Raw genomic sequence first — 20,744 nt, 5'->3', positions numbered from 1 at the left:
CAAATCTGAACTCTGCACCAGTGAGTGTTGGTCATAAAGCAACGTTTTTATTCCACAGTTTGAGTTACAATCAGAGCAAAGGAAGAAGAACAGGTTTTCATAAGTTTCCTTTAGTTTAGATGGTCCTTTCCGGGTTCATCAGGTTCAATCCACTTCGGACCAGTTTGAGTCTGGTTAATACCAAAATAACCTTCATCAGTCCCGGTTAAACCGCATCAGACCGAATCCAGTTAACGTTTTTTAGACATTGTCAATAGATGTTTTCCTCTGTGTGTCCAGTACAGCTTTAGCTAGCTTAGCACAAAGACGAGAACCAGTGGACTCTCCACCTAGCTTAGTGGGAGACCGTTATCCTAGCTAAGCAAAAAAATCACCAATGGAAGCCAGGGTAAAGGAAAAGAAAATCATTCAAACAATTCATTCATTTAGCTGGATTAGCTGCTAACTTTCTTTTTAGCTTTGAAAAGATAATTAGTGCCTTTTGATTTAACAAGAATCTGAAATATTTATAATCATAGTTTTGAGCCTCTGAATGAAAGTAATTGTGGAGGCACCTGCATGGTAGCACTCTGCTAGCTAACAAGCTAAATGCAGGAAAGTGCATAGTCTATGATTTTAGCTGTTATAAGCAGCTAGCTTAGTTTCATCAGCTCTACGGTTCATGTTGCAGTTGTTTATTGGATTTATTTGCAATTAGTATTGAACCTCTGGCCCAGCTTATCCGAGATAATGAAATGAATTGTGAAACATAAGGAACGCTGTAGAAACAGACATTCCGTTGTGTGTAAATGGTTAGCATTAATCAGTCGGCGAGGCAGAGTTCATTAAAACATCCCAGCAAACCTAATTGAATTATAAATAAATATTATAAATATTAGATTAGTAGTGATTTATCAGTCAATCGGAACATATTGTCAACCAATAAGACGCAGCGCTGACCTCCGATTGGGTGCAGACTCCAACATGGAGGAGGTTGCGCTGCTTGAACTCTCCACTCTAAGCGGCAGAGCTAGCCTAGCGTTAAGCTAACATAGAACTTTATTAACTCTTTCATTTGAGATTATGATCATTATAATGATCATGACTGAAAGAGCTGACACGTTAGCAGTTAGCGCTGTCAGCTGTCGACATGTTGAGAGCCATATAGGAGCAATTGAAATGTTCCCGCTCTGGTATTTAGTATCTGGAATTCTTTATGCTTTGTGTTGTCCGTCCTGGACCCACAGAGGAGGAACCTGGTCCGGTTCCTACGCTAAAGGGCGACCAGGCAAAGTGCTTAAACCTTGACATTACAGTACAAACGCTTCTTTATAGTATGTACACTCTCAACAAAGTTTGGGCTCATATCGTCTGCACAACTTCTGGAAACACAATAAAACCAAAGTTCGCCTCTGAACAGTTAAAGGTCATAACCTTGGTCGGGGGATGTTTCAAAAATGTAAAAACACTCAAGTCAAAGGAACTCTGCATCATTTACACTGAAACAAGTAGATGGTGTCAATGCTTACGTAGTTTCACACGTCATCACGTTCTTCAATCAGGACACCAGCTGATTAGAGTCAAATGGACTTCAGTGCAAATTGTGCCTCTGTAGAAATGGATCTCTGTCGTGATTGTAATGAAGGTTCTTAAATATAAGGTTTTCTGTGGTTAGCAGGAAATATGTTTTATTCTCCTCTGAAACTGTCAAACATTTAAGATCCAGTCAGAGATGTTTGTGTTGAGGCGTGACAGTTCTAGTTTAGAGATTAACTAGTCCTTGTTGAGTCCAGTGGTGTTAAAACATTCTTCTTTAGGGGATAAAACATGAGGCAGAACTTCTACATTTATTCTTTTAGGTGTTTTTGTTGATTGCTCAGAGGTCATGGTTTAAATGACGCGGTACGTCACCACTCTAAAATGTCTCCGAGGCTACCTATCATGCTTCGCTCCGACATCAATCCCGATGGGCCTCGGCGACCTTCTCTGCCAGGATCTCCCGGAAGGTGGAGAGCTGCTTCATCTGCTCGGTCTGCATGGAGTGCCTCCTGGTCAGCTTCTTCTTGGTCTTGAAATCTGGGCCCCGTTTGGGTGAGGCGGGGGCCACGGGGACCAGCAGCTTGAGCCCGGCGTGGACAGGCGAGCCGCCGGGCCTGCCGTTGGCCCGGATATCAGGGATGGGCCTGTGGGGGTTGACGTTGAGCGGCGGCAAGAAGCCGGGTCTGGTGTGCGAGATGTGGTCCAGGAGGAGAGTCCCGGATCCCCGGCGCTCCAGCAGCCCCGGTGGACGGCGGCGCAGGGCAATAGGCGACACGGAGCAAGGGATGTTCTCCAGGGACTCCCTGGAGGAGCTGGGCACCAGGGAAAGCGGGGAGGCGTTGTACCGCCGCCGCTCCACCGAGACCCGACCAGAGTCTGGGGACCCTGGACCGGACTCGGGGCAAAGGTGAGTGTCCGATTCGTAGTGCTCCATCCGGGTTAGTTTGGGGTGGGCCAGGGCGCGGGCCGCCGCGGCCGCCCCCCCGGCGTTCTCCTGGGACTCCGGCGCCGTGTTCCTGCGGTACAGGATCTGGTGCTGCTGGACTTTGTCGGCCCAGGAGGAACCGGAGAGGGCGCCGTAGTCCTCGGAGCAGGACCGGTCCATGAGCTTGGGGGAGCAGGGGTCATGGGTCTCAATGCTGTGTCGCCGCGACAACAGGGGCCTCGACTGCTCGGTGACGGAGAGGCCGTTGAACTCGGCGATGGTCCTGTCCAAGTCATGCCTCCCCTCCTCGTCCCGCTCCGGAGGAGCCCCGACCAGCGCCGAGGGCGCCACCAGGCCCCACGGCTCCGAGTTCAGCCTCTTCAGCAGCTTGCGCGGCGGCCTCTTCTCTCCCGGAGGGCGAGCCGATGGCAGCGGCAGCGCCGAGGCCAGTGCGAAGCTGAAGACGCCCTCCTCCCCCTCCGCCGGTGAGGTAGTGCCGATCTCCACCTCGGAGGGCGACATGCAGGCCGGGGGGGACTTCTCCACGATGCAGGGCGAGGGGGGTGCGTTGAGGTACTGCTTGGTCTTCTTTGTGCCGGAGGGCGAGGTGTCGGTAGTGATGATGATTACCTCCTTGCCTTTGGCCTTGCAAGCGTCCAGCAGCGCCTGCAGGGTGTCGCGGTCCCCCCGGTTGATGGCGTGAACCAGGGCGGAGGACCCGGCGTAGTCCTTCAGGCTGGGGTCCGCTCCGTTCTCCAGCAGCAGCGTCACCACTTCTTTCCCTGCCCGCTCCGCGCAGGCGTGCATCAGCGCCGTGCGGCCGCCCTTGTCGGGGATGTTGGGATCAGCGCCTTTCTCCAGCAGGTACCGAACCATTCTCTGCCGGGTCAGCGGGTCATCGTAGCCCGCCAGGCATGCGGCAGCCACGGGGGTCTCGCCGCGGTCGTTGCCCTCGTTGATGTAAGCTCCGCCCTCTAGAAGCAGGCGGGTGAGCCGAAGCTTTCCCTGGAAGACGGCCTTGAGGAGGGCGTTGCCCTCCGTTTGAAGGGGGCCTCCATCTCCCATGATGCTCTGCTCAGGCCTCCCGAGCAATGAAAGCCGGCTCCACACCAACAGCCCGGCCTCCGCGAGGAGTCACAAGACCTGTAGGGGGGGGGGGGGGGGGACCAGGAGAGGTAAGGAGGACGGATATAGGTTTATACATAAATACATATATCTATATATCTATAGATATATCTCCCCAAATCATAATAATGCAAATACATTGTGTACTGATACATTTCTTCCTTAGTGGAATTAGTACTTGTGATGAAGAACAACTGAACTGATACTGAACTGAAGTAGAAAACCAGTTAAATTCTAATAATTCGTCTGAGGTGGAGCCTGAGAGACACGTGATGACGATGATGATGACGATGAAGAAGAACACTGTGGTGGAATGCGGTGTTCACCGGGTTACTACGTCACTCCGCCGCCCTGACGCAGTGATTTCTATATTTACTCACCGGAAGCGAAGTTAACGGAACGTGCAGGTGTGTGGGTCGTGCACGTGTGTCCGTGGACAACACACACACACAGAAAAAGATCGTTTCTGTTCATCGTCATTATTATCATCGTCATCATCATCATCGTCAAACCGCCACATCTGCTGGCTTCACGGCGTCTTATCTCAACCGTATACCCATACGCACGCGCACGCACACACACACACACACACACGCGCGCGCGCACCGGGAGCAGCTGGTGAAGATGGAGGCATGATGAAGGAAACAGGAGGACATGCGGAGATCTTTGTCTTTTCTTACCACCGAGCTGAAGAAGCGTCTTCATCCTCACCATCCTCATCATCGGACTGACCGGTACTGATGGTGCCGACTGTCGAAACGACTGACGGAGGCGCTGCAGCGACCCTCCTCCTCCTCCTCCTCCTCCTCCTCTGAGCCGCACAGATTCACGCCCCCCCCCCCTCCAACCTTGCCCCCCCTCCACATCTTTGAAGTTTGAATATTAACAGTTTCATATCATTGACATACATATTTACTGATATATATTATATCTATTTATATATCTATATATACACACATATATGTAACTTGATCAGGTCCCCTTATGAGTGGAAGGTTGGACCTCCTTTCTTCTTAATTCTTGGTGTTTTACTAACAAGGTGATGGACACCTTCCTCACAGATGTTGGTCCACATCGAGGTGACAGCATCACACAGGTTCGTCCTTCCACCACAAAGGAGCTCTACTGGATTGAGATGTGGTGACCTCCTTGTCACGTTTGAGATGAGATGATCCTCCTGCAGAAGATGGTGCACTGTGGTCATTAAGGGCTGGACATGGTCAGAACAACACTGCAGTAGGCTGCAGCATCTAAACCATACTCAGCGTCTACTAAGAGGAGAATACCCCCCCCCCCATCACACCAGCAGCAGGCTGAAGCAGGATGGATCCATGCCTTCATGCTGCACATTGCGACCATCTGAATGTGCAGCTAAAGTGAGACTCATCAGACCAGGAGACGTGTGTCCTGTGTTATTGTCCCGTTGTGGTGCGAGTGAGTGAGTTGACGTCTCTGTTTCCTTGTTGTTAGCTGACAGGAGGCCCCTTGTGTTCTTCTGCTGCTGTAGATCTTCGGCAAGGTTCCACGAGTTGTGTGCGTTCAGAGATGGTGTTGTGTGTCCTTGGTGGTGACAGGTGGTCATTTGACTTCCTGTTGCCTTTCTATCACGTGGGACCCGTCTGGCCGTTGTCCTTTGACCGCCCGCTGGATGTTTCCTCTCTTTGGACCACCCTGTGAACCCCTAGAGATGGTTGTGTGTTTACATCCCAGTAGATGAGCAGGTTGTGACGTACTCAGCCCGGTAAAGTCCCTTCAATGCCCTTCTGATGCTCCAGTTGACCTTCAGCACGTCTACAAGCTAAAGGCAGCGCTAACAGAGACCACTGTGTATATATGTGTTCTATATGGAAAGACATTAAAATAGATGGATGTGTATGTACATGTATGTATGCATGTGATATATATATATATATATATATATATATACATCTCTCAGTATATGTGTGTTTTTGGGTCACTGTGGGTGAGTGGCGAGCAGGTCGAACCGGCGGTTCCTTCCAGCATGTCCATGTGTCCTCGGGCAACACGCTTAACTTCAGCGTTGCTCCTGTAGCTGTGACGGCTGCGTGTGAACATTAGTCACTGATGAGTGTGTGAACGGGTGAATGATGACATGAAGTGTTTAAGTGCTTCGAGTGGTCGGACAGTCCATTTACCGTATAAATTTACATAGAATGTGTGTATTACATGTATATACACACATATGTATATAACATGTAGTATTCATATAATAGTGTGACATTTTAATTTACAGAAGGTATCAAAATAACGTATTATTTAGTGTTATACACTGATTAGCGTTTATATTACGCAGTCAGTCGGATAACTGATTTATTATTATTACAATTTCATTTTATTTTTATTATTTGTAGAATGACAAAAATAAAATACTGCAGGACACACACACACACAGACACACACACACAGAAAGAGACTGATGCTATTATAGAAACAGTTTCTATGGCAACTGATGTGCCGGATTCCAGCAGAAGCGTTCGCACGGCGACAAAGCTGTGTACCACACATACACAAACACACACTTAAACGCACACACACAGACCCAGACGATGATGGAGGTTTTACTGACGTAGCAGAAACGGTTTGACCTCAACCTGCAGAACAACAAGTACTAATACTTGTGCTGCAATACTAGTACAATAGTGCAGTCATTCAGACATCACTTGTCCTCCATCAGACATCTCTAGTCCTCCATCAGACGTCTCTAGTCCTCCATCAGACATCGCTAGTCCTCCATCAGATGTCTCTAGTCCTCCATCAGACATCGCTAGTCCTCCATCAGACATCGCTAGTCCTCCATCAGATGTCTCTAGTCCTCCATCAGACGTCTCTAGTCCTCCATCAGACGTCTCTAGTCCTCCATCAGATGTCTCTAGTCCTCCATCAGATGTCTCTAGTTCTCCATCAGACGTCTCTAGTCCTCCATCAGATGTCTCTAGTCCTCCATCAGACGTCTCTAGTCCTCCATCAGACATCGCTAGTCCTCCATCAGACATCGCTAGTCCTCCATCAGATGTCTCTAGTCCTCCATCAGATGTCTCTAGTCCTCCATCAGATGTCTCTAGTCCTCCATCAGACATCGCTAGTCCTCCATCAGATGTCTCTAGTCCTCCATCAGATGTCTCTAGTCCTCCATCAGACATCGCTAGTCCTCCATCAGACATCGCTAGTCCTCCATCAGATGTCTCTAGTCCTCCATCAGACGTCTCTAGTCCTCCATCAGATGTCTCTAGTCCTCCATCAGACGTCTCTAGTCCTCCATCAGATGTCTCTAGTCCTCCATCAGATGTCTCTAGTCCTCCATCAGATGTCTCTAGTCCTCCATCAGACATCGCTAGTCCTCCATCAGATGTCTCTAGTCCTCCATCAGATGTCTCTAGTCCTCCATCAGACATCGCTAGTCCTCCATCAGACATCGCTAGTCCTCCATCAGATGTCTCTAGTCCTCCATCAGACGTCTCTAGTCCTCCATCAGATGTCTCTAGTCCTCCATCAGACGTCTCTAGTCCTCCATCAGACATCTCTAGTCCTCCATCAGATGTCTCTAGTCCTCCATCAGACATCGCTAGTCCTCCATCAGATATCTCTAGTCCTCCATCAGACGTCTCTAGTCCTCCATCAGATGTCTCTAGTCCTCCATCAGACGTCTCTAGTCCTCCATCAGACATCGCTAGTCCTCCATCAGACATCGCTAGTCCTCCATCAGATGTCTCTAGTCCTCCATCAGACGTCTCTAGTCCTCCATCAGATGTCTCTAGTCCTCCATCAGACGTCTCTAGTCCTCCATCAGACATCGCTAGTCCTCCATCAGATGTCTCTAATCCTCCATCAGACATCACCAGTCCTCCATCAGATGTCTCTAGTCCTCCATCAGACGTCTCTAGTCCTCCATCAGACATCGCTAGTCCTCCTCCATCAGACATCGCTAGTCCTCCATCAGATGTCTCTAGTCCTCCATCAGACGTCTCTAGTCCTCCATCAGATGTCTCTAGTCCTCCATCAGACGTCTCTAGTCCTCCATCAGACATCGCTAGTCCTCCATCAGACATCGCTAGTCCTCCATCAGATGTCTCTAGTCCTCCATCAGACGTCTCTAGTCCTCCATCAGATGTCTCTAGTCCTCCATCAGACGTCTCTAGTCCTCCATCAGACATCGCTAGTCCTCCATCAGATGTCTCTAGTCCTCCATCAGATGTCTCTAGTTCTCCATCAGACGTCTCTAGTCCTCCATCAGATGTCTCTAGTCCTCCATCAGACGTCTCTAGTCCTCCATCAGACATCGCTAGTCCTCCATCAGACATCGCTAGTCCTCCATCAGATGTCTCTAGTCCTCCATCAGATGTCTCTAGTCCTCCATCAGATGTCTCTAGTCCTCCATCAGACATCGCTAGTCCTCCATCAGATGTCTCTAGTCCTCCATCAGATGTCTCTAGTCCTCCATCAGACATCGCTAGTCCTCCATCAGACATCGCTAGTCCTCCATCAGATGTCTCTAGTCCTCCATCAGACGTCTCTAGTCCTCCATCAGATGTCTCTAGTCCTCCATCAGACGTCTCTAGTCCTCCATCAGACATCGCTAGTCCTCCATCAGACATCGCTAGTCCTCCATCAGATGTCTCTAATCCTCCATCAGACGTCTCTAATCCTCAGGGCTGTTGTATGACATCACACTGCATCAGCTTTATAATGGTTTCATAAAGGAGGACGTTGGGCACAGAAACAACAAGTAAACAGTAAATATTCCACACACACACCTACCGTTTGTCTTGTTACTCAAACATCAAGAGGCTGATCATCAGTGTGGTGGCATCGTACAGTTAAATGCACAAACATCACTATTCATTCAATTGGTGATGAAGCTGTAACTTCATAGTATTTAATATCTATGATGCAGTGATCAATGGTGCTACAGTTATATTGAGTGAAATAAATAGAATCACGTTTCAAGCGTATACAAGCAGCTGACCAGACATTAAATATCTTGTTTGTTGATATCTATTAAACTTATTTCATAATCACTAATTATGTTTCATTAGTATTTCAGTCCTCTGAGTCTTACATGGGTTTCTATGTAGGGAGCTTGTGGGCAGCTTTGGAATGTTCCGGAAATTTTGAGTGAGGGACAAAATTCACTTTTCAGGCTTCATTCGTGGATCAAAGCGATGCCGTGCTTGTGCTGGTCGGACTCGTACGAGTGTGGAATCCCACAGCTATTTACTTTTGTCCCGAGGAGAACCGAGAGTGAGACAAAGTCTGTCTCAAGCCCCATAGGCTCCCATACAAATCTGCTGATAAATTTCTAAAGAAAAAAGCAGAAGGTACACTTCTTGTCCTGCTGGTTCAGCCTCATTAAGGATCCGACACACATGTGAACGACAGGGAGCGTTCGGTAGAGTCTTGGGTCTCTCAAAATGAAATGATGCTCCGTGGGGCGTTTGTTTGAGATGCGGATTCTGCGTAATCGCTGTCTCTCTCTGCCCTTTGAGCAGCTGCTCCGTTGCCATGGATACTTGCACGCTCCACTCCGTCAGTTTGTTGTTGTTGGTCTGAGACAGCCGAACCACAACAGCTGATTCGTGGAGTCACATGACACAGCTGTGTTTTCTTTCAACAGACACCTCTCCCTTCTGTACCCTCTCTGCTCCAGGGGACATTTGTTTGAGGTGTGAATTCTGTGTGTATCGCCGTCTCTCTCGGCCGTAGGAGCTCGCTAGTGACTGCAGGGGCTCCGTTGTCACGGTTACTCACAGCAGATCCATATTAGCTGATTAGTGCAGTCTGACATGTCTTACAGAGGACATTTCACATTCTTTCCCCCCTGCCCTCTCTTTTCTAACTATGCTTCTTCTCCCCCAGCCATGTTTTCTAAACCCCCCCTACCCCCTTCCGGCCCCCTCCCTATTAACTCTGCCTTCCCCCATTTCTAACACTGCTTCTTCTGCCCCACCCAAATCCCTTCTATTAATGCCATCAGCATTACTCCTTCCCGACTCCTTCCCGACCGAACATTCTCTTCTCTCCACCCCCCCTCCTCCCCGAACTCTTTTCTCCCTCTTTCCCCCCCACAACCCATCATTTCAAAATCCCCCCCCCCTCCCGCCCAGAAGGAATTCTTAAGGTGATCAATTAATAACGTCGTAGTTTAGAATAACAAACATTCTGTCTCCCAACCCCCCCCCCAAACTAACCAAAACCAAACCTAATCCTTTCAAAATAAAAGCCTCAATGAGTACCTTAACCATGAAGCTCAGAATGAAGTTTTTTTTTTAAATACTTCAAATGCTCCTTCAAATACTAGTACAACTACTACTAATATTACTAGTACTAATAGTAGTACTTAGACAACTGCTACTGCTACTACCATAATCTATACTACTACTAGTATTTCAACTGCTATTAATAGTAAAAAGACTCACTACTTACAAGACTTACGACATTGCAACTGATATTACTACTCACTACTATAAAGTACTATTAGTTCTTATACTGCTGTTTACACTTCAACTACTATGAATATGACTACTAGTAGTCATTTCATTGGTAGTAGTACTACTACCAATGAAACTATTACAATCACTACTCGTATTTCTACTACTATTAATACTACAACTACCACTGATGTTACTACAGATACTACTATGACTAATACTATTAATACTACAGCTGAAAATACTAGTACTTCTACCAACACTATTACATTAGTTTTTCTACGGCTATTGATACAAAAACTACTATTACTTATTCTACTTCTTGTACAACTTGTACCACAGTAACTACTACTATTACTAGTATTACTACAAAAAATACATTCTTAGCTTTGGTCGGCTTTTAGTTTCTGCCATTTCTGAATTTTTTGCAGTTCTTTGAAATTCATATTGAGGTACTGCTAGGTATGTATTCTGCCATGTTTGTATTTTCAGCAATTCTTTGTATTTCATTTAAGTTTTTGTCATCCATGTATTTTCAGCAAATCTATTCATTAATTTCAGCTTCTCCCATTTGTTCTGTCAGCAAGTCTTTTAAAGTCATTTCAGCTTTTCTGATGTCTGTGTTTTAACTCCAGGTCCATTAACTACACCTCACATCTCCCACATCCTGCAGTCAAATGTTAAGAAGGATCAATGTTGACAAACTGACCGCAGAAATGATGATTAAACAACTAACTTTGCGCCTGAAAAAGTTCTAAATGACATCCAGTGACTTAAATATAACGTTGGTGTTATTTAGAAACGTTGGGTGAGTCACATCCGAGTATTATTAGATCAGATTAGATTCAACTTTATTGTCATTACACATGTACAACGAAATGCAGTTTAGCATCCAACCATTATGACCGTTCTCGGCCAGATGCCTTAATTATTTTAAAGCAGTTTGTCTAAAACGGATCCATGACAGTAGGTGGCGCACTTCTCACAATAACGCATCCGCTTTTGTTCTGAAGGACTCCAAGGCGGAAGTCGTATTGTTGTGGGCAGAAACTGAGGCTGCCTGAGCCACAGATATGTACCGAGCTAGCGCAGCTAATTTACGTAGCTTATGGCTACTCACGGCAGTCTCAAGCTAACTCCCTCAGTTTCCTCTCAAATAACGGATAATGGCGTTCGATGCTTCGGGTTCTTTATTATAATTAACATCATAAAGTTCCAACATCAAAATAACGGAACAGCCAACAGCGCTTGCTCAGTCCTGTATTAGCTTAGCTATCACTAGCAGAAAGCTAACTGTCATGACGTCTTTATGAAGCTTAGGGTGAACTAAATGATCTTTGTTGAGAGCGTCCTCTGTTCCGGTTCTTCAGTGTCACGCTAAAGGTAGGCTGGAATGAGCTAAGCTAGTTAGTGAGTTACAGCTAAACTAGCGTATTGCAAAAGTGTTGCTAAGCTAATGAGTTACTGTATTGACCGGTCGTATCGATCAATGATCGTATCGATCGACCTGTGTGTTCCAGCAGATGGAGAGGCGGCGTCCAGCCCAAAAGGACATTTGTCCCCTGCAGTCAAAATCCCTGAGGACTGACGAAGAGACTGTCCTCTTCCAAGTGGACAGGAAGTCTCCGATGACGTCTGCCCCTCACACAGGAAGATCCACTGGAGACAGACAGGACGAGGTGGGAACACCTGTTTCAGGTGACACAGCATCAAACTGTGACCACACAATGACATGCGAACACGTGGGGTCCTGTTTAAATAAAGTTCGGTTGAATTCACCCGTGGAGGCGTTGACCAGCGAGGACGAATTGGGAGGACTGGACGTCGACCTGGACAGGAAGTCCAAGCAGCACAACTTGACCTCCAGCAATGTGCGCGCCATCCTGCACGTGAGTCTCTTGCATGCACACATGCACTAGAAGCGTTTGCGTGTGACACTCAACTGTTTGTCTCCTGTCAGGAGGTGATAACTGATGAGCGAGTGGTGGCCATGATGGAAGCCGCCATCAGAGACACTCAGGACTTACCAATGTTTGTGAGTGCCCTCTCCTCTTTGTACTACCTGCTCAGGTCCCGTGTGTACTACCCGCTCAGGTACCGTGTGTACTACCCGCTCAGGTCCCGTGTGTACTACCTGCTCAGGTCCCGTGTGTACTACCCGCTCAGGTCCCGTGTGTACTATAAACCGTGTGTTCCTTCCATCAGGAGCCTAAAATGACTCGATCCAGACTGAAGCAGGCCGTGGAGCGGGGACAGGTGAGCTCGGCCTCCTTTTCGATACCTTTAACTTTCCCACAAGTCTGTTTGATGTGCTCCTCCTTTACCTCTCTCGTGGTCTCAGTGTGTCTGTCTGTCACTGACCAACTATGTCTGTGTTCCTGTTTACAGCCACTCACCTGGAGTCTTTCAGCATTGAACGCAGCCTCGGTCAAGGTGAACAAACTTATCAGATAACCTTTTTCCACACACATGTTCATTTATTTATAACTGTCTTTGTCTCGCTGTCTCTCCCGTAGCCTCCTCAGTTTGTTGACATTGATCTTGAGGAGGATGAAGACTCGTCAGGTGAAGAGTATTGTCCTGATGAGGAAGAGGAGGACGAGGAGGACACGGCGGAGGAGGTGATTCTTTGACCTCTTGTAGAAGCCGCTTATTGTCGCAAATTTTGCACATACAGGATTATGTTGTGGTGATTGGTCCAGTTTTACATGACAAATGGAATAAGAAAACAAGAATAAAAAATAGAGACTAATATTCCTTAAAATACAATTCGATACAAATATACAAGCAAAGAAAAAGCAGCCTAACCCTGCAGGAGGTGCTAAAGGTGCTCTGACCTCTACTTTGACCACTTAAATTCGACATATGCCTCGACCACTGATCCGCTAAAGGTTTCCTTACGAAGTTATTCTAACCCCTGACCTCCTACTGGTACCCCAACCTCGGCCGCCCATGAACCTTGACGGCTCACCTGTTGTTTTTAGAGATCTCCAGAAGGGCCGGGGGAGCAGTCCATAACCTCCTCCCGCGCTCCTCACTCCCTCCTCACTGCCCCCGAGTTCTCCTTCCTTGAGAGACTGAATGCGGTGGAGGAGGAGCTGGACAGCAGCCCTGCATACCCCGCCAACCAGGTACCCCCCCCCCCTACAATTATCCTTCCACGTCCCTGCACCTGCCTGGTTGACCGTCTGTCTGTCTCTCAGTCCCTGGACAGGAAAGCCGAGTACGGAGGCGGTCTCGAGGGTTCTGGCGGTTTGGCATATCGCACGCGCTCAAAGCTCCGTCTGGACCACGTTCCTCTGGGTCAGCTGGAGGCAGCTCTTCTGGCCCCGGACATCACGGCCGACATGTACGGCCATAGCGCCCCCCAGCGGGAGGAGGACCGGCACTGGACCAGGTGGCTGCAGGGTCTCATGTCCCCCGACTGTGAAGGTCAGTCACCCGATGCTGGAGGTCTCGGCACACTCCCCCCTCTGCACTGGTAAAACTGATGTTTACACCATATGACCTTCCAGCACTTCATGACATGCTAACAAAGGTCCCAGTTCTTGACAGCAGACTGGATCTTCTTGTCTTCTCAGAGGAAGTCGACGACGACGACGACCCGGAGTACAACTTCCAGGAGGACCAAGACGAGCCGGATCTGGAGGACTACAGGACGGACCGCGCCGTGCAGATCACCAGTACGTGTTGTGGTCCGAAGCGAGGCCCTTTGCAGGCGCGCAGGGTCCTTCGTTGAGTCCTCTGCTTTGTGGTAACGTGTCTTCTTTTGCAGAAAAGGAGGTGAACGAGCTGCTGGAGGAGCTCTTTGACACAGTAAGTTCATCCCACTCACCAGCTTTGTTTTTAAGGCCTTCTAGTTCGTTGGGATGGATTAGTGGGGACTTTGGGACTAGTGGGGACCTGATGGACAGTGGGGACTAGTGGGGACCTGATGGACAGTGGGGACTGGTGGGGGACAAGTGGGACTCGTCGGTTGTTGGCTAAATGTCAGTTACATGTACAGCTCCAGGAGGAGGTGGCAGCTGATGAGATGGAGGAGGAGGAGGACGTGGCAGCTGAGAAGGAGGCGCCGTCACAGACTGGACCCAAATTCAACATTCCCCAGGCTTTACGGTAACAGCCGTGGACAGAACTGTGATGCATGATGGGAGGTGTCACGCGGGGAGATCCCAGAAGGGGCGGAGCTTTGGCTCCTGAGAGGATGAACCTCTATGTTTGATGTTAATACGCAGCATTAAGAATAAGCTGACGTAGTCCTCCTTTTGGGACGGTGCAGCAGAGAAGTGCTGCTACCGTTTGGGTAAGGAGGAAGAGAAATGTCCTCAGCTGCTGCTGCTTCACACGCAGACCATGAAGAAGAGACGCAGCTGAGGAGACATCCTGTGTCCGTCCTCCTGCTTCCTCCACTCCATCAAATCCTCTGTATGACGCCTTTTTTTGTCCGTTTCTGCCTGACGTAGTTTTGAAGCGCCCTTAGCCGACATGCTGACGGAGCGACGGCACGCCGTCAGGAAGCAGTACGAAGCCCTGCAGCAGAAGAGAGCCCTGCAGGACACCACCTGTCATCACCATGACAACGCCAAGGACACGCCAAGCCCTGCACTGGAGGCCCTCCCCCCCGTCCTGCTGCTGCAGAACCGTGTCCAACCCATCCTCCACCTGGACTACACCCAGAAACTACAGCTGCAGCAGCAGATACAGCAGGTGGACAACCCGCCTCAAAGAGTCCTCTGGTGTCCACAATGTTGTCCCCCAGTGTCCCCCTGTGTTGACATAGTCTCTGAAATGTGTCTTGTAGCATGTGCAGCTGCTGACTCAGGTTCACCTGCTGTGTCGCCATGTGGACGCATTGAGGCACGAAGCCAGCACCACCCAACACTACCTGGTTAGTAAGCCCCAACTCCACCCGCTTAGCGAGACCCAGCTCCACCCGCATCGTAAGCCCTCCTTTTTCCCTCCAGGAGGAGCTGCAGCAATTCGCCCGCCGTCGGGAGGAGGTTTTCCTCCACAGCAGCTTCAGAGTGTGTAACCTGAAGGAGGCTCTGGATCTCATTAATGAGGTGGAGCAGAGAGCGCAGCCTCCTCATGCTCCACCCAGTCCCGCTGCCTCCAGACGCTGGCTCCCCAGGATGACTCCTGCTACCAACAGTAAGCAGGGATCGTCCCCTCAGGAAGACCAACGGTTGGTCCTGGTTCTAGTTGTGGTTCTGGTTCCGTCTAGGTCTGGCCTTCCCTCTGCTGCCAGCCGACACCGCCTGGCTGCTCGCCACGCGCCCCGTCTTTTTGTACCCGGAGCTACTTCCTGTCTGCAGCCTGGACCCCGCTATCCACCCCCGACACCCCCGCAGTGTCTACACTGCAGGAGAGGAGGGGTACGTGCTCACTGCAGCACAAAGTACACGCATGTACGCACGCTGTGCACCCTAAACTAACACTGTTGTTTCCCACAATGCACTGGTGCAGTCTGATCGTTCTAGGTCTGAAGCACTTCGAAGGAACGATCCAGACGGACCAGCTGATCAGCTCCTACCTGCTGTGCAAGTCCCGGTGGAACTTCAGGAAGCACATCAGGGAGATGAGCGGGCCGAGGGCACCGCAGGGCAACCTCATCAAGGTGACGTCAGCGGGACGCCACACGCGCCGCCGACTAAGGCCGCAGTCACAGCGGTGGAGTTAAACGTCCTCTCTTCTCATCAGACGTTCCTGACGCAGAGAGTCGCCCCCCAGCTGCCGCTCTCCTGCAGCAGAGTTCAGCCGGGAGACCGCCGCCCCCCGGTGGACAAAACCGCCATCAACATGCCCAACTGGCTCAAGGTCAGACAGATTAACCTCTAGGGATTTAAAGCCAAAGTGGAACGTCATCACCATGGACTCCACTAACCGTGCTTCTCCGATGCTTCTCTCCTACAGAACAGTCAGCTGATCATCCAGAAGACCCGGGCGACCTCCTCCGCCTGTTATCCCCCCTCCCTCCCAAGGGGCTGCACCCTGAGGCTCCACCCCCACTGGCTCAAGAAGTCTGCCCACCCGCCTCCACCCCCCCACAGGCGTCTCTTCTCTTTGGCCCACAATGCATCTCTTCTGCCACTCGCCAAAGCCCCTGCAGACAGACAGCTGGACCCGCCGGTGGACGGGCAGGCGGTGAGACCGGGCAAGAAACCGGTGCAGCCGATTGGCCTCCTCTCGCTTCCTCCTCCCGGAGTGACGTTATTCTCTGACTCGGCCCTGGCTCCGCCTCCTGACTCCAGGGCCGTGGCTGTTTGTACAGTCCCCGCCCCCCTCCTGCTCCCCCACCCCCCGATAGCCCTCCCGGATTGCACCGATCCCACAATGCCTCACTCCACTGACGCCGTGAAACCGGGGTACTTCTTCCTCCAGATGGTGCGCGTGCCACACGCTCCGCCCCCTGTCAACGCCCAGCATGACCCTGGGCAAGAGATCTACGGACCACTCAGAAAGGAGAAGACTTCGACAATGCCCGGCCTTCCACTGGAGGAGGAGAGACGGGTCGAGGAGGACAGTTCAGCTTCTACATTGACACGGAGTCTTGCGTCCTGTGCAGGAGACGAGGAGCAGAAGTGGACAGTGCTGAGTTTGTCCCGTTTGAACGAAGGAAACACGGGTGGAGAGGACGTGGAGAAGAAGGGGAGAGATACAGGAGAAGGTGGAGAGGAGCAAAGTGGTGGGGGAGGACAGGGGGAGCAAGGTCAAGAGGAGGATGAGGGACAAATGGAGGAAGGAGGGGGTGGTGAGAGGGACGAGGATGAAGAAAAGGATAAGGAGGAAGATCAGGATGAGGAGGAGGAGGAGGAGGAAGATTTTGATGACCTCACGCAGGATGAAGACGAGGAGGAAGTGATGTCATCAGCTTCAGAGGAGTCGGTGCTGTCTGTCCCAGAGTTGCAGGTAACTGTGCAGGGGGTGACCATTGACCCCTCTAGGAGAACATGAACCAGCTGACCTTTGACCTCTGACCTCTCCAGGAGACCATGAAGCAGCTGACCTGGCTGGCAGCAGAACGTCGTCTCTGTGCAGATGGCGACTCTGAGGAGGACAACTCTCCGACCTCTCCTGGCTCTCAAGAGGAGGAGGAAGAGGAGGAGGAAGAGGAGGAGGAGGGGCCCAAAGGGGAAGAGTCTGAAGAAGGGAGGAGCAGGAAGCCAGGACGAGATGAAGAGACGCCATCCAGGGACGGCACGCCCAGAGGAGGAGGCAGGTGTCCCGGACGAGGACGAGGTCAGAGTTGTCTCTGAGGTGTCCCCGCCGCTCTAAAAGCCTCCTCCCTGAGGTTTCTAACTCCGCCTTCTCTCCACAGGGCGGAGCCGGCCTCTTCGCGGCCTGAGGAGAAGTCGCCAGGAGCGTCACAGCAAGGACGGCGCCAAGCTGCTGCAGCTGTACGACGAGAACCTCGTGAGCAGCGACCCGCACAGAGAGAGCAAAGATGTGGCGTTCGCCCAGAGCTACCTCAACAGGGTGAGGCGCGTAGCGCGAGGAATGCAAAGTGTTTGGTCATCTCGCTGTGATGTCATCTCTCGTCAGAGGTTAAAGGTCGGGTGCTTGTCTGTGGAAGCCAGCCTGACGCCCCACGTGATTCCCTGCGTGTCTTAAGGTGCGGGAGGCGCTGCGTGACCTACCTGGGCAGGTGGAGGAGTTTGTGTTTCTGCTGAACGATTTCGAGCAGGTGGGAGACGGACAGGAACTGACCTCGTTGTTCAGGAAGCTGCGCTGCATCCTAGGAGACCGGACAGACCTCCTGCGAGACTTTGCTGCATTCTTGCATCCTCAGCAGGCTCTGCAGTGTGGACTGGTGAGCGGGGGGGGACAGGAGGGGGGGGGCGGGGGTCACGGGAGGCGCCTCACAGTAACGGGGAACCTTAACCTGTGGGCTTGTGTCTCTGTCCCGGCTGCAGTTTGAGGAGCAGCAGGCGTTTGAGCGCAGCCGTCGCTTCCTGCGTCAGCTGGAGATCAGTTTTGGAGACAATCCGTCCCATTATCAGAAGATCATCAAAGCTCTGCAGACTGGTCCAGACCTGAGTCCCAGCAGCATCGAAGAGGTGCTGCTGCTTCACCTATAACTGTTCAACCCGTAACGATATCACCAGTAACCATTATCACAACCAGTAACCAGTAAACATCACAACCAGTAACCATTATCACAACCAGTAACCATTATCACAACCAGTAACCATTATCACAACCAGTAACCAGTAAACATCACAGCCAGTAACCAGTAAACATCACAACCAGTAACCATTATCACAACCAGTAACCAGTAAACATCACAACCAGTAACCAGTATCACAACCAGTAACCATTATCACAACCAGTAACCATTATCACAACCAGTAACCATTATCACAGCCAGTAACCAGTAAACATCACAGCCAGTAACCAGTAAACATCACAACCAGTAACCATTATCACAACCAGTAACCAGTAAACATCACAACCAGTAACCATTATCACAACCAGTAACCAGTAAACATCACAACCAGTAACCATTATCACAACCAGTAACCATTATCACAGCCACTAACCAGTAAACATCACAGCCAGTAACCAGTAAACATCCCAGCCAGTAACCAGTAAACATCACAACCAGTAACCATTATCACAACCAGTAACCAGTAAACATCACAACCAGTAACCATTATCACAACCAGTAACCAGTAAACATCACAACCAGTAACCATTATCACAACCAGTAACCAGTAAACATCACAACCAGTAACCATTATCACAACCAGTAACCAGTAAACATCACAACCAGTAACCATTATCACAACCAGTAACCAGTAAACATCACAACCAGTAACCATTATCACAACCAGTAACCAGTAAACATCACCACCAGTAAACATGATCACAGCTAGTACCCATTATCACAACTAGTAACCAGTAAACATTATCACAACTAGTAAACATTACCACAACCAGTAACTAGTTAACATTATCACAACCAGTAACCAGTTAACATTATCACAACTAGTAAACATTATCAATAACAGTATTGATTGTTGTGTGTTTAGCTAAAGGTTCAGATGGCCACGCTGTTAAAAGGCCACACCCATCTACAAGCTGAATTCTGGGTATTTTTTGACGAGCTCCGCCCACCACCAGCTCGCCCGGGACAGTTTGAAGAAGCCCATTGGCCAGATGAAGGAGGGGGCGGGTCAGACAGCGGAGAGGGCGTCGGCCACGTGTCAGGTGGTGTAGCTAGCAGCGGCTTTGAGGAAGTGACGCTGCCGGAGCTGGAAGACGAGGAGGAGGGGCCCAAGATCCAGCCAATGACAAGTCGGCGCCGTAGGAGGAAGATGGCCACTCACAGGAACTACAAGGTCTGCTAACAAACATGGAGGGTGACCTTTGGTGGGACCTGGGACATGATAACCAAGGCTGGCCTTGCCATTGCAATGACGCACCCAGAAGGAAGGAATGCTCTTATTGCCATGGCAACAAGTTCTGTCCTCTGTTTACACAGGCGTGATTGAGAGACAGGTAAAGAGCTTCAAATGACCTGTCTGACTCACCTGTTCATATCCCATCAGGCCTCAGGGGGCGTGTCCAGAGCCATGAAGAGTCTGGACCCTCTGTATCCTCCGACAGGCTCCACCCACGACGAACCAGGACCAATCAAAGACCTGCATCTGAAGGGGGACAATGAGAGTCCTCTGCCAGGTGCGTGTGCTTTTTTTTTAATGAATTCCTTTAGATTTTACAACCTAACAAGGCAGCTCTCAAGAGCTTTAATGATCCAAGGACCACACCAACCAGTAGACAAAAGAACCAGTGGCTGAAGGTCAAGGCCTCGTCGTCCGTAGCGTTGTTTCTCCTCCTTTCACCGCCGAGGGGGGAGTAACTGTTCCTTCTGTCGACAGAACAAAGCGGTGCATCATGGGAAGGTTCATTCCCTCTCATTGACGAGGAGCTGGATGATGAAGAGAAGGTGAAGAGGAGCAGGAGAGAGGAGGAGCAGGAGGTGGTGGATTCCAGCGCCTCCTCCACTCTTCCTACTTCTCACTCTTTTACCTCCTCTATGATCTCAACTCCTTCGATCTCCTCCTGCGTCTCCTCCTCCATCACATCTCCTATTTGCGCTTCCTCCTGTGCTCCTCCCCGGCCGGCTCCTCCTCCCGACCTCCCGGTCTGTGCCAAGAACATTTCTCTGACAGCAAGTGGAGAGAAAGTCATCCTGTGGACCAGGTAAACCTCGGGTGCACCTCCCCTTGAGGGAGCGGCAGGAGCACAGTCCGTCTCCTCGCTCCTCTGAGAGATGGAATCCAACCCTGCTGTTGGTGTTTCAGAGAAGCCGATCGAGTCATTTTGACGACGTGTCAGCAGGAAGGAGCCAATCAGGAGACGTTCCAGTCCGTCTCCACTCTGCTCAGCAACAAGACTCCGAGCGAGGTGATGGTTGCTCTGCGGGCGCTGTGATTGGTCGAGAGGAACGCCGTCGGTAACTCTTTCTCGTGTCTGCAGGTGTCTCGGCGGTTTCGGGATTTGATGCGTTTGTTTCGGACAGCGGCGCGCCAGACTGGCTCGGAGGACGAGGCCCCGCCCACTCAGCCAGGAGCAGCCAATAAAAAGGAAGACTGATATCAACCAATCGAAGGAGCCGCAGTTTTTTTTATATTCCCTGGTGTTTTATTGTGAAATTTACCCACATGTTTTATTGTACATAATAAACTGTACATATGAAAATATCAGATTACTTTGTCTTGTAAAAA

The 20,744-nt window shown here is 50.2% G+C and overlaps 2 protein-coding genes across 5 annotated transcripts; one reads left to right on the top strand and one right to left on the bottom strand.

Moving 5' to 3' along the window:
- Positions 1 to 25: 25 nt before the first annotated feature.
- LOC119197018 (ankyrin repeat domain-containing protein 34A) lies at positions 26 to 4,386 on the bottom strand. Its single transcript, XM_037452896.2, has 2 exons — positions 4,249 to 4,386; positions 26 to 3,586 (listed from the first exon to the last, which is right to left on the bottom strand). Exon 2 carries the CDS (start codon positions 3,506 to 3,508, stop codon positions 1,937 to 1,939), a length of 1,572 nt encoding a protein of 523 aa, XP_037308793.1. The 5' UTR covers positions 3,509 to 3,586; positions 4,249 to 4,386; the 3' UTR covers positions 26 to 1,936.
- Positions 4,387 to 11,017: 6,631 nt separating this feature from the next.
- Positions 11,018 to 20,723, top strand: gon4lb (gon-4 like b). 4 transcript variants are annotated; one of them, XM_037454163.2, is made up of 28 exons: positions 11,018 to 11,397; positions 11,535 to 11,693; positions 11,802 to 11,903; positions 11,975 to 12,049; positions 12,220 to 12,270; positions 12,403 to 12,447; positions 12,531 to 12,635; positions 12,999 to 13,145; positions 13,218 to 13,446; positions 13,596 to 13,697; positions 13,790 to 13,830; positions 14,021 to 14,130; positions 14,478 to 14,721; positions 14,816 to 14,902; positions 14,979 to 15,165; positions 15,239 to 15,389; positions 15,481 to 15,631; positions 15,715 to 15,831; positions 15,928 to 16,923; positions 17,001 to 17,253; positions 17,333 to 17,490; positions 17,627 to 17,824; positions 17,928 to 18,071; positions 19,047 to 19,355; positions 19,566 to 19,695; positions 19,896 to 20,220; positions 20,322 to 20,424; positions 20,497 to 20,723. In XM_037454163.2, the coding sequence occupies exons 2-28, from the start codon at positions 11,538 to 11,540 to the stop codon at positions 20,611 to 20,613; spliced, it is 4,833 nt and encodes a 1,610-aa protein (XP_037310060.2). In that variant the 5' UTR covers positions 11,018 to 11,397; positions 11,535 to 11,537; the 3' UTR covers positions 20,614 to 20,723. The 4 variants fall into 4 exon arrangements, with proteins under 4 accessions (XP_037310060.2, XP_037310059.2, XP_037310058.2 ...); XM_037454162.2 differs by having other exon boundaries at positions 11,538 to 11,903; XM_037454161.2 differs by having other exon boundaries at positions 11,535 to 11,903.
- The last annotated feature ends 21 nt before the right edge of the window (positions 20,724 to 20,744 follow it).

The sequence above is a fragment of the Pungitius pungitius genome, chromosome 11 (assembly GCF_949316345.1).
Source record: "Pungitius pungitius chromosome 11, fPunPun2.1, whole genome shotgun sequence".
Lineage (NCBI taxonomy): Eukaryota > Metazoa > Chordata > Actinopteri > Perciformes > Gasterosteidae > Pungitius > Pungitius pungitius.
The sequence above is the reverse complement of the archived record's forward strand: the minus strand, read 5'-3'. Positions and strand labels throughout refer to the sequence as shown.

Excerpts from the sequence above, each read along its gene's own strand:
- LOC119197018 (XM_037452896.2), bottom strand. The coding sequence starts at position 3,508 with ATGGGAGATGGAGGCCCCCTTCAAACGGAGGGCAACGCCCTCCTCAAG.
- gon4lb (XM_037454162.2), top strand. The coding sequence starts at position 11,538 with ATGGAGAGGCGGCGTCCAGCCCAAAAGGACATTTGTCCCCTGCAGTCA. Across the intron at positions 15,166-15,238 it reads GATGACTCCTGCTACCAACA|GTCTGGCCTTCCCTCTGCTG; the intron begins GTAAGCAGGGAT and ends GGTTCCGTCTAG. Across the intron at positions 15,832-15,927 it reads ACATGCCCAACTGGCTCAAG|AACAGTCAGCTGATCATCCA; the intron begins GTCAGACAGATT and ends TCTCTCCTACAG.